The 13,506-nt window shown below is 41.0% G+C and overlaps 1 protein-coding gene across 1 annotated transcript in view; it reads right to left on the bottom strand.

Annotated features, from left to right (window-relative positions):
• gga1 (golgi-associated, gamma adaptin ear containing, ARF binding protein 1) overlaps nt 1-13,506 on the bottom strand; it is a 71,811-nt gene that overhangs the window by 41,988 nt on the left and 16,317 nt on the right. Inside the window, exons 4-5 of the mRNA XM_063062344.1 lie at nt 7,914-8,012; nt 1,662-1,785 (exon numbers count right to left, since the gene is read on the bottom strand). Coding sequence (XP_062918414.1) covers nt 1,662-1,785; nt 7,914-8,012 — 223 coding nt within the window. The remainder of the gene's footprint in view (nt 1-1,661; nt 1,786-7,913; nt 8,013-13,506) is intronic.

Below are 13,506 nucleotides of genomic sequence, written 5' to 3'. Positions count from 1 at the left end.
CCATGGCATCCTCTACTGTTGCGACGAGGCCACATTCAGGTTGGAGGAGCAACACCTCATATTCCATGCGGGTAGCCTCCAACCGGATGGCATGAACTTCGATTTCTCAAGATTCCCTCCCTCTCCCTCACCATTCCCCATCCTCTTTTCTGTCTCTCACCTCATCTCCTTGCCTGCCCTTCAGCCCTCCTGCCTTTTTCTTTCTTTCGTGGCCTTCTGTTCTCTCCTATTTGATTGCCCTTTCTCCAGCCCGCTATTTCTGTCACCAATCAACTTCCCAGGTCTTTTCTTCACCCCTGCCCCCCTCCCCCAGTTTCACCTATCACCTTGTGTTTCTCCCTCCATCCCCCCCCCCACCTTCTAACTCAGGTTCCTCATTTATTTCTCCAGTCCCAAATGAAGGGTCTCAGCCTGAAACATCGATTGTTCTCTTTTCCATAGATGCTGCCTGGCCTGCTGAGTTCCTCCAGCATTTTGTGTGTCTTATTTGTACACTGTTTTCTGTAGGTCAATATATCCTCAATCTATGACAGTATAGTATCCCCAATCTCACGTGCAAGAATTTGGCATCACAGTTAGATATGGTCACAAAGAGAGATTTTGGCAAATTGGCCTTCGTAAATCAGGGCACTGAGCACAGGAGTTGAGATGCTATGTTGAAGTTGTATAAGAAGTTGGTGAGACTGACGCAGTTGGAGTACAGTATGCAGTTCTGGTCACCTACCTACAGGAGAGGTATCAATAAGTTTTAAAGAGTACAGAGAAAATTTACAAGGATGTTGCCAGGACTTGAAGGGAAAGGTTGAATAGGTTAGGACTTTATTCTCTGGAACACAGGAGAATGAGGGGAAATCTTATAGAGGTATACAAGATCATAAGGGGCATAGGTGGAATGAATGCATACAGGCTTTTTCCTCTCAGATAGGGCGAGACTAAAACCAGACATAGGTTTAGAATGAAACTTGAAATACTTGAGGGGAAACATCTCAAAGGCTTGTGTGTGTGTGTGTGTGTGTGTGTGTGTTTGTGTGTTGAACAAGCTGCCAATGGAATTCATTGTAGCATTTAAAAGAAGTTTGGATAAGAACATGGATGGGGGAGGTATGATGTGATTATGGTCCATGTAGGCAGATAGGATTATGCAGATCAGGTTGAGTTGAACTGGATGAGTTGAAGGGCTTGTTTATGTGTTATAGTACTCTCTGATTCTATAATTTCATATGTCACTTTATTCAAAATTATTTGAAAACTTAACTACTGCATTCACTGGCTTCCTTTTATCCATTCTGTTAGTTACAACATCAAAAAAAATCAATTGTCAATCATGATTTCCCTTTCAAATACAAGTCCAGTGGACTCTGCCCAACTATTATTACCTTTGAAGTGCTCTTTTACCATTTAACAATCTATACCGATTGATTTTAGCATTTTCCCTATGAGTCAGGTTGCTCAATCTTTCCCCGAGTTCAGTAGAATGAACAAATTTTACAAAATTTTAGTGATATTTAACGATGCGTTGGAAAAAGGAATTGAAAAAGGAAAGGGTATGAGACTGATACAATTTGTACAAACTGTACTGTTGCCACTTAATTTAGGAACAAGGCGCTTTATTAGGAGGTAGTCACAGGTTCAAGCAAACGAATGAAACAGACCAAACCAACCTTGCTTTTTCAGCATGGAATAAGCTTCTGTGATCTTTTGTTCATCTGGTAAGCCCACTGTCCAACTGAACATCAGTTCTAGGACTTTATTTTTTACTTTTTCAGGCGCTCGTGTTCCAAGATACTGATGAGAAACAAGAAAATATGGTTACCACAAACTACAAAGCTTGAAGCAGACTTCTTAACAGTACAACTCAACTGTTAAAATTTGTTTCCAGGAATCTTTGTCAGTCTAATGTATTTCTGAACTATTATTCTGACCTTTCTACAGATTGTTATTGGAAGAAATTGAATCATTTTCTAGTCATATTCCGGTAAGATGGTGACACACTCAGAGGCAGTGGCTTCTATGGGGCCATAGAGGGGTTATTGTCTTTTTTTAAAAATGTATTTGCTGTGATTGCAAGACCTTGCTAGACGTTAAGAATTTAAATGTACTGCAGGTCTACCCCATCAGCGAGTTGTTTATTGGTAGCGAAACTGAAAGAGCTGGACTTCCTGTAGATCATGCTGCTGCCTGCGTCAGAGAGGCGTCAGTGTGCAGTCTAACGGCAAGTGATTGTCTTAGTTGCTTTTCTTGTGATACAAGACCCTGTTGGACATTGACAATGTGGGATGTTGCAAATCCGACTGTTTTATTGGTAGATGGAGCGGGAGCTGTGTGGCCTTGGTCATAGTGTATATTAAGCCTCAAACTACAGTGTCGCCTGTTTGCATCCACCAATAAGTGTTGGAGTCAGTGAACTCCACCAGAGTGCTGGAGGTGGTGTGGCATGGCATACATGCTGGAGACAGTGCTGCTCTCCAGTGTTCACTTGGCAGAAGACAAGATTTATTGCGTTCGACTGCTGCAACATTCATGGACTCAGAGACTTGGACTATTTTTATTAAAAGTGTGTGACTCTATTTTACTGCTGTCTTATAAGTGCTACGTGGGCCTTGTGCCGTGTACAACTGTTGGTATCGCGTTTTGCACCTTGGCCCTGGAGTAATGCTGTTTTGTTTCATGGGTGTTCATGTAGGTTGAACTTGATATTATTTGTTCTGTACCTAAATGCTGGTATTCTGATTGGTGCTAAACCATTGTCACAGCTCTTGGGGACAAAGAGGACAAGGCACAGGATAGCACTGGGTGGTCTGAATTCTTCATCTGGCAGTGTGCAACTCAAGTGTTCAATACAAACACCTATGTCAGGATGCTGTTTGTTAACTACAGCTCAGTGTATAACATCATTTCTGCAGTCCTGATCAATAGCACAGCACAGGACCGAAAGCTACAGAAAGCTGCAAAATCAGTCAGCTCCATCTTGGGCACTAGCCTCCGTAGTATTCAAGACATCTTCATGGAGCAGTGCCTCAGAAAGGTGACGTCCATTATTAAGTATCCCCATCGCCCAGGGCATGCCCTTTCCTCACTGTTACCATCAGGAAGTAGGGACAGAAGCCTGAAGGCACACACTCAGTGATTCAGGAACAGCTTCTTCCCCTCTGCTATACAAATCCTAAATGGACATTGAACCCATGAACACTGTCTATCTGTCTGTCTAGGTACCATATCCGATGCGGACTTTGGTGACCATGGTTTTCCATATAGATCTATCCTTCGTTTTTTGGATGACTTCCATTTCCTCGATGTGTAACCATCTGGCTATGCTTTTGATGTACATAAGCCGAGGTCTTCCTCTAGGTTTGCTCCTCTCAATCTTTCCAGAGAGTACGAGTTTTTCTAGCTCATCTTTCCACATGCTGTGTCCTAGGAATCTGAGTTGCCTTTCTCTTATTGTTGGTATGAGTGATCGAACTGCTTGGGCTCTTCTGAGAACTTCTTCATTTGATGTGTGTGTTGTCCATGATATTTTTAACATTCTCCTGTAGAACCATAATTCAGCTGCTTCTTGTCTCTTTTCCATTAATGAGGAGATGGTCCAGCATTCACTTCCATAAGTTAGGATAGAATAAATGTAGCACTGCAGTATTCTGTTTTTAGTGTACGTGCTCATCTTTCTGTCTGTTAATATGGTCTTCATTTTTTGGAGTTTCTTTCGCCATTGCTATTCTGTATTTGATATCTGTGTTGCACCTGCCATTACTTGTTATTAGGCTGCCAAGATATTTGAATTTGTTGACTTGTTTGATGTTTGTATTTCCGATCTTGACCACACATTGTGGGATGTTTGTCTTTCTGAGATGACCATGCTTTCTGTCTTTCTTTCTTGGTGTTGATTGAGAGGCCTCTGTGATTACTTTCTGCTGCCACTATAGTGAGTAGTTCTTGAAGTTTTGTTTCTGAGTCAGCTATTAGTACGATGTCATCAGCATATCTGATGTTATTTATATTATGGCCTCCAATTGTGAATCCTTTGATATCTTTGATACTTCTCGAGATACTTTCACTGTACAGGTTGAATAAGTCTAGCAAACAACCTGCCTGACTCCTCTCATGATATTCACATATTCACTCACTTCTCCTTCTATTCTGATGGATGCTGTCTGGTCCCAGTATAAGTTTCTTAAGAAACGTACATCTTTCCCATCTATGTCAAGATCTTGAAGCATTTCCAGAAGATCTTGCTGTCTGACAGTGTCAAAAGCTTTTGTATAGTCAATGAAACATAGGTAGATGTCTTTTTGTACCTGGATGGCTCATTCACAGATCATCCGTAGCATGAAAATTGCATTTCTGTTTCCAGTGTTTTCCACAATGCCGCATTGTTCTTTACTGATTTCTGGTTTTATACAGCATCTTGCTCTCATCAAGATTACTCTGAGAATAATTTTTGCCATGTGGCTCATCAGGCTTATTGTACGATGTAACTCACATTCTGTTGCTCCCTCTATCTTTGGAAGTGTGATGAACATTGATTTACTTAAATCATCAGGTATCTCCCCATGATTATAGATTTCATTTGCTATTTCCGTTATCTTCTCTATTCCAAAATCTTCTAAGGCCAGTTATCATTTCAACAGCGACGTTGTCTGGACCAGTTGCTCTGTTATGTTTTGTTTTTTTTACGGCTGCTCGAATTTCTGATTTCAGAATGCTAGGTCCTTCAAGATTCTTCTTTATGTTTGGCTTTTCTCCTCTTTGGTCTTCAAAAAGTTCTTTTATATATTCTGTTCATTTGTTTAGGATTTCCTCTTTGTTCATAATTAAGTTGCCATCTTTTGCCTTGATGCATCCACTTGTTGAGCAAGGTTATTCTCCCGTTAGTTCTTTAATCTTATTGTGCATCAACTTTGTTCCAGGGTTATGGGTTTTGTAGCATTTCTATCTCTGAGCATTTCTCATTTAGCCATCACGTTTATCTCCACCAGAGTATATCATCTTGTAGTCGCCTGATTGGAATACTCCAGTCTTTAGCTCCTCTGCATTTTCTTTTTATTGTCTTATCAAGTTGTTTGTATTCTTCGCTGTCTCTTGGTTTGATGGTTTGTTTTTGTTGCATCAATTGTATTATATCTTCAGTTATCCATTTCTTCTTACTTTTCCGATCTTTTCGTGGGATGGTTTCTTTTGCAGCTACAACCATGGATTCCTTCAGTATGTCCCAGGAAGATTTGCCTCCTTCATTCTGCACCAATTGAAAACAGTTTTTTACCTTGATTGTGCATTCTGTTTTCAGATGAGGGTTGTTTTGTAGTTGTTGATAATCCAGTGGTTCTGATCTTTTTGGTTTCTTTAATTTTCTCATCTTTATTTTCATTTTGCAAATGACTGGTATGTGGCTGCTTCCACAGTCTGCTCCAGGGTAGCTTTTAGATTGAGTTATCGAGTTTTTGAATCTGTTATTGATTGTTATGTAGTCCATTTGATTTTTGTTGTTCCCATCTGGGCTTCTCCATGTCCATTTCCTTATTGGATGTTGTTTAAACCAAGTGTTGGTGATTATCTGATTGTTTGTTTTACACCATGATATAAGCTTTTCTCTTCTTTCATTTCTTTCTCCCAACCCCTGGTCTCCAACAATATGGTCTTCTCTTCCCTCACCAACTTTTGCATTGAAGTCGCTCATGACTATGATGGTTTCTTGTGATTTGCATTCTTCTAGTGCTTTGTCTCGGGAGTGGTAGAGGCATCAATTTCTTCCCCTGAGCTTGCCATTGTGGGTGCAGATACTTCGATGATACAGATGTTGTTTTGTTGTCCTTTTAGTTTGATTAGCATCATTCTGTCTGAGATATGCCAGTATCCTAGCAGGCTCTTGGATGTTTCTTTGTTTAAGATGATTGCAACACCCTTTTCATGTTTATCTCCACCAGAGTATATCATCTCGTAGTCGCCTGATTGGAATACTCCAGTGCCTTTCCATTTTATTTCACTTAGGCCTAGGATGCTGACTTCTAGCCTCTTCATTTCTAATTTTACATTTTCTAGCTTACCAGTTTGGTGCAGGGTTTGAACATTCCAAGTGGCAATTTGCAGTCTCTTGTTCTTGCAGACAGTAGTGGTATGACGATCCGGGCACACCTTTCTGTTTACATGATATCCCATACCGAGCGAGGTGTCTGCACTATTTGGAAATGGGCTGCCATTTACGCTGTTGTCTTTTACATTTGTGTATGTATTAATCATGGTTGTACGAGGGATAAAATACAAGAAGTAGCTTCCCCTTGCTTGCTTCCGATGCAGTGTCTTTACAAGACAGGTGACCCTGAACATTTTCCTATTAAAAGGATCTACTGCTCAGCAGCTAAGAAGCAGGAACCATCGATTGTGTTACTCACAACTTACCTTCTGCTTCTCACTGTAACCCAAGTAGGGAGGCTAACAGGTGCTACACCTTGCCTAAGGATGACCTGGAAGTAGCTGTGGTTAATGGTAACCTCATTACCCAAAGCAAATGCTTCACAGGCGGATGTAGTTTATCCTCATAGCCATGAACACTACTTCACTTATATTTTCTAATATATATTACTTCTGTTTTGCAATTTTTTAATCTATTTATTGTACATAGTGCCTATAAAAAGTATTCATCCTCCTTGTAAGTTTTCACGTTTTATTGTTTTACAACACTGAATCATGCTTCACAGTACGGATGGTGTTTTTTTGATGATGTGCAGTATTTGGCTTATGCCAAACATAGCATTTAGTCTGATGGCCAAAAAGCTCGATTTTGGTTTCATCAGAGCATAGAACCTTCTTCCAGCTGACTTCAGAGTCTCCCACATGCCTTCTGGTAAAGTCCAGCTGAGATTTCATGTGAGCTATTTTTTTTAAAGTGGGTTTCTCTTTGCCACCGTCCCATAAAGCTGCAACTGGTGAAGCAACCAGGAAACAGTTGTTGTATGCGCAGTCTCTCCCATCTCAGCCACTGTAGCTTGCACCTTCCCCAGAGTTGTCATACGTCTCTTGATGGCCTCCCTCACTAAATTGACTTAGCTGTACTCCAAGGGATATTCAGTGACTTGGAAATTTTCTTGTATCCATCTCCTGGCTTGTGCTTTTCAATAACCTTTTCGCAGAATTGGTTGGAGTGTTATTTTGTCTTCATGGTGTAGTTTTTGCCAGGATACTGACTCACCAACAGTTGAACCTTTCAGAAACAGGTGTATTTTTACTACTATCAATTGAAACACCTTGACTTCACACAGGTGATCTCCTTTTAACTAATTATGTGACTTCTGAAACCAATTGGCTGCACCAGCGATGATCTGGTGTGTCATATTAAAGGGGGTGTACTCTTATGCAATCAATTATTTTGTGTTTTATATTTGTAATTAACTTACATCACTTTACAGAGATCAGTTGTTTTCACTTTAATACGAAAGAGTCTTTATCTGTTGATCAGTGTCCAAAAAAGCCAAATTAAGTCCACTGCGATTCAATGTTGCAAAATAATAAGACAAAACAAAAACTTCCCACGGCGGGGGTGAATACCTTTTGCAGACACTGTTTATATACTTCCTGTAATTCATGCTTGTTTTTTTCTTTCTGTATTATGCATTCTGATTCTGAAGTGTCAATCTAACAATTACAGATGCAGCCCCTATCAAATGTTAATAATTTTTGGGACTTAAATAGTGTTATTATACTGGGCTTCACACTGGCAACAAAATAAGGTGCACAACATTGGTGATTTACTGCAGGTTTCCATACTCATTACCAGCCTCATTGCAAAATACTATTCTACCTTAAAAAATCTCTGCTCAGAAATGTGAATCAGATGGCATCAGTCAGGCTGCTTCTTCTCTGGGCATCATTAAGTGTAAGCACAGTACCAAGTCTACAGAGTCCCATGTGACATTACTTACCTTGGGCGACACCACTTTGATTAGTTCATTCAAAAATCTGAACTTTCCTACTTCATTATGAAATCTTTTGCCACAATTTTTCATACATGTCTCCAAGACCTAAATTAAAATCGGAAAGAATGGACCATATCATTAATATTGGACAAAAGTCAAACTTCTAAAGGTTTGAACATATTTTTACTTTTTACAGCACCATAAAGTACATTATTTTCTACTCCCTTGAACAACAACAGCAGGTGACTTGCATGTCAGAGTTAGGCTAGCACTGGAAATGCTCTATTATTTACTTAGGAATTTAACATTAGATAGGGAAAGTAAAGAGGAATTCTATGAAATTCGGTCCCACACCTTTTGTTAGAAGCATTGTTGGTCCAACTGTTTAATTCTCAGATTAGACTGCTTGATAACTCAAGTGCAAGTGGAGCGGCCATTCTTTGAGTGGCCATTCTTTTGAGTGCGCCAGTGTTTAGAGTGACTTTGGCTCATCAGGCCTAGTCGAGGTTACAAAAAGGGTAGGTTTCTCTCTTTCTGTTCGTCCTTATCTGTTAGGGCAGAGGAGTATCGAGAGACTGGCTCCAGGGGCAGTATTATGTTCTGTGTATAGGATGTGGGAAGTCTGGGAGACTGGATAGACACATCCGCACCAGTGCAACAAAATGCAACACCTGAAAGAACGTATTAAAGAAGTGGAGCTGTAGCTCAATGACTTTCAACTCATACAGGAGAAGGAGGAGGTGATAGATCAGAGCTAAAGGGATGTAGTCATCCTTAGCTTGCAGGAGGCAGGTAACTGGGTAACTGAGCACACCTGTGGCTGTTCCCCTCAATAATAAGTACACAACTTTAGATACTATTGAGAGGGAAGATCTAGCGGGGGACCCACTGTGACTGGGTATCCGGCACTGAGTTGGTACTATTGTTCAGAAGAACAGAGAGGTGAAGATGACTGCAGTGTTGACAGGAGATTCCATAGTTACCCAGAGGAACAGAGATGAGATTCTGTGGACGCGATAAGAGACACACGGATGACACATTGCCTCCCAGATGCCAGGGTCAAGGATGTTCCAGATCGGGTCCACTGCATTCTCAAGGATGAGGAACAGCAGCCAGAAGTTTTGGTACGTATTGGCACTAATGGCAAAGGTAAACAAGGTGAGGAGGTCCTGAACAGAGATTATAGGGAGCTAGGTACAAAGCTGAAAAACAGGACTTCCAGAGTAGTAATCTCTAGATTGCTACCTGTGCCAAGTGCCAGTGAAGGTAAGAATAGGATGATATATCTTTGTGGCCAAGTTTGCAAACGATACAGAGGTGTAGGGTCAAGTGGTTTTGAGGAAGTAGAGAGACTACAGAAGAACTTAGAAAAAATTAGGAGAATCGGCAAAGAAGGGGCAGATGGAATACAGTGTCGGGAAGTGTATTGGCATGCATTTTGGTAGAAGAAATGGAAGGGTTGACTATTTTCTAAACGGAGAGAAAATACAAAAAGCAAAGAGACTTGTGAGTCCTTGTGCAGGATTCCCTAAAGGTTAATTTAAGTAATTAGCTGATTGTCGACTTCAGGAGAGGGAAACCAGAGGTCCATGAGCCAGTAATCATCAGAGGATCAGAGATGGAGAGGGTCAATAACTTTAAATTCCTGGGTGTCACTATCTCAGAGGGCCTGTCTTGGACCCATCATATAAATATAATTGCAAAGAAAGCACGACAGTGCCTCTACTTCCTCAGGTGTCTGCAAAGGTTCGGCATGTCACTGAAAACCTTGGCAAACTTCTACAGATGTGTGGTGGAAAGTGTGCTGGCTGGCTGCATAATAGCCTGGTATGGGAACACCAATGCCTTTGAGCAGAAAATCCTACAAAATGTAATGGATGTTGCTGAATCCATCAAAGATCCTCACCACTTAGGCCATGCTTTTTTCTCGCTGTTGCCATCAGGTAGAAGGTATAAAAGCCTCAGGACTCGCACCACCAGCTTCAAGAACATTTATTACCCCTCAACCATCAGACTCTTGAATAAGATAGCTATATTCATTTAAGGATTCTGTTATATCATTATTTCTTGTTAATTATTTACTATTTATTTATATCTTCATTTGTACAATTTGTTCACAATTTATAGTTTCTGATATTTATAGTTACTGTTCTATAGATCTGCAAAGTATGCTTGCAGAAAAATAATATCAAGGTTGTATGTGGTGACATGTATGTACTCTGATAATAAATTTTATTTTGAACTTTGAATTTGCAGGTTGAGTCTTGTGGTGAGGAAGGCAAATGCTATTTTAGCATTTATTTCAAGAGGACTATAATATAAAAGCAAGGATATAAAGTTGAGACTTTATAAAGCACTGGTGAGGCTTCACTTCGAGTATTGTGAGCAGTTTTGGGCCCCTTATCTTCAAAAGGATGTGCTGAAACTGGAGAAGGTTCAAAGGGAGTTAATGAAAATGATTCCCAGGATGGAACGGCTTGGTATATGAAGAGTTCTGGGCCTGTATTCACTGGAATTCAGAAGAATGAGGGGCAACCTAATTGAAACCTATCAAGTGGTGAAAGGCCTTGACAGAGTGGAGAGTGGAGAGGATGTCTCCTGTGTGGGAGAGTCTAAGACCAGAGGACAAAGCCTCAGAATAGAGAGGTGTCCTTTTAGAACAGAGATGAGGAGGAATTTCTGTAGCCAGAGTGTAGTGAATCAGTGGAATTCTTTGCCACAGAAAGCTGTGGAAGCCAAGTCTTCATGTATATTTAAGACAGGGCTTGACAGATTATTGATTGGTCAGGGCATGAAGGAATACTGGCGGGGGGGAGGGGGGGCGTAGAGAGGAAGGCAGGAGGTTGGGCTGAGAGGAAAAATGGATCAGTCATGATGAAGTGGTACAGTAGACTCGATGGGCCATATGGGCTAATTCTGCTCTTATGTCTTATGGTCTGAATTGTTATTTTCTTTGCAGTCATCTGCTTCTATTTTAAGTAGTTCTTATATGCATATAACGGTTTAATATGTCTACAATGGCTATACAATTCTAGAAAGTGCTGGAAGCTTCTTTATTATATTTTCTCATTGGTTAACTTGATACTACAGCATTTGAATGAGTGCTTTCTCATTGGTTACTCTTAATCTATAAATTTCAATGGAATTTTCATTATCTCTGGCCAAAAAAATAAAAATAAAAAAATATAAAATGGCCAAACAAAACAGTGACTGTCTTCTTAGCATCGTAGTTTTGTCTTTAAGTTTTATGCTACCAGCTTCCGCTCCTGCTTCCTTTGTTCTATCAGCACTTAATAAAACAACTGTGAAGCAACAGGTTACATGCTTCGTTCCTGACTTCTGAAAGTACCTTGGATCAAAAACATCAGAATCCAACTGCTGCTTTCATGCAACTCTCTGAAACAGTTATTCCTCTACACATTTTCCTACAGAATGGGCTGGACAATGCTGTTCATAGGATATACAATGCCACTGGCAATAGGCATCTTACGCAAAAGCAAATGGAGAGTAATTAGGAAAGAAATCAAGATTCATTTTCCCTTCTGTATGGCTAGAGCTCAGAGTTCATCTGAGTGTCTCAGAGACAAAGAAAGGCCATCCATTGTAGAATGCAGCTCAGAGCACATCCTGTAATAGACATACTTCAAAGTAAGTAAATTACCAAAGTACGTATATGTCACCATATACTTCCCTGAAATTCATTTTCTTGTGGGTATTCATAGTACAACAAAGAAATAGAACAGAATCAACGAAAACCACTCACAAAGACTTACAAACAACCAATGTGCAAAAGAAGACAAATTGAGCAAAAACAAATAATAAATACTGAGAACATAAGCTGTAGAGTCCTTGAAAGTGCATCCATAGGTTGTGGAATCAGTTCACTGTTGGTGTGAATAAAGTTATCCTCACTGGTTCAGGAGCGTAATGGTTGAAGGGTAATAACTGTTTCTAACACAGGTGGTATGGACTTAAAACTCCTGTGCCTCCTTCCTGATGGCAGCAATAAATAGAGAGCATGGTCTGGATGGTGGGGCTCCTTGGTGACGAATGCTGATTTCTTGTGGAAGGACTAAGCTATATCTACTACTTTTTTCCACAGATGCTGCCTAGCTTGCTGAGTTCCTCCAACATTTTGTGTGGTCGCTTTGATTACCAAGCTACGATACAACTAGTCCAGGGGTCCCCAACCTTTTTTGCACTGCGGACCAGTTTCATATTGACAATATTCTTGCGGACCGGCCGACCCGGGGTGGGTAGGGTTGCCAACGGGCAAGAGTAGCAGCCAGATACGTTGTTTACCCTGAGACTACAATGACCATGAAGCCTTGCGCAGGCACCGGTGCGCATGTGCAATTTGCGCATGCGTGTACGTGCCAATTTCATTCTACAAATAGTTTTTGAAGATTCTGTACGGGGGGAAGGGGGTGTTAAACACGACCGGAATATAGGTGATAAGTGGCTAATACACTCAATTTTGTTTCTAAAAGAGTTTATCTAATGAATTTAATATTAAACACACAGCGCATATTTTCCTTGCATGAATATAGCAATAAGTCAATTATCAGGGGAGCTTGAAGTAAGTGTTGAACGAACTTCCAGTAGAAGTGGTAGAGGCAGGTTCGATATTATCACAAAGAAAAATTGGACAGGTATATGGACAGGAAAGGAATAGAGGGTTATGGGCTGAGTGCAGGTCGGTAGGACCAGCTGAGAGTAGCGTTCGGCATGGACCAGAAGGGCAGAGATGGCCTGTTTCCGTGCTGTAATTGCTATATCGTTATATAAGTCAATAGCATCATAACATTTTGAGTAATATTTGGATATGAAACACAGCACATATTTTCCCCGTATGAACATATAAAATCATTGCAACACACTAATATCGCTGAATCAGTGGGAGCGCTAGGCTGAATACTTGTTTCCTACAAGACGGTCCCATCGAGGGGTGATGCGAGACAGCGATACTCGAAGGGGGTTACTTATGTCAACCTATTCCACAGTTTAGTTTTCGTTGCATTTATTGCAGAGATACGTTGGAAATGGAAGCAACATTTTCAGTGCTTTCCTGGCTATCTCAGGATATTTAGCTAAGATGAAGCCACACTCAGGTTGGAGGAACAACACCTTATATTCCATCTGGGTAGCCTCCAACCTGATGGCATGAACATCGACTTCTCTAACTTCCGCTAATGCCCCACCTCCCCCTCGTACCCCATCTGTTATTTATTTTTATACACACATTCTTTCTCTCACTCTCCTTTTTCTCCCTCTGTCCCTCTGAATATACCCCTTGCCCATCCTCTGGGTCCTCCCCACCCCCTGTCTTTCTTCCCGGACCTCCTGTCCCATGATCCTCTCATATCCCTTTTGCCTATCACCTGTCCAGCTCTTGGCTCCATCCCTCCCCCTCCTGTCTTCTCCTATCATTTTGGATCTCCCCCTCCCCCTCCAACTTTCAAATCCCTTACTCACTCTTCCTTCAGTTAGTCCTGACGAAGGGTCTCGGCCTGAAACGTCGACTGCACCTCTTCCTATAGATGCTGCCTGGCCTGCTGCGTTCACCAGCAACTTTTATGTGTGTTGTCAGGATATTTAG

The sequence above is a fragment of the Mobula hypostoma genome, chromosome 11, assembly GCF_963921235.1.
Source record: "Mobula hypostoma chromosome 11, sMobHyp1.1, whole genome shotgun sequence".
Classification (NCBI taxonomy): domain Eukaryota; kingdom Metazoa; phylum Chordata; class Chondrichthyes; order Myliobatiformes; family Myliobatidae; genus Mobula; species Mobula hypostoma.
This window is presented reverse-complemented; position numbering and strand designations above follow the sequence as displayed.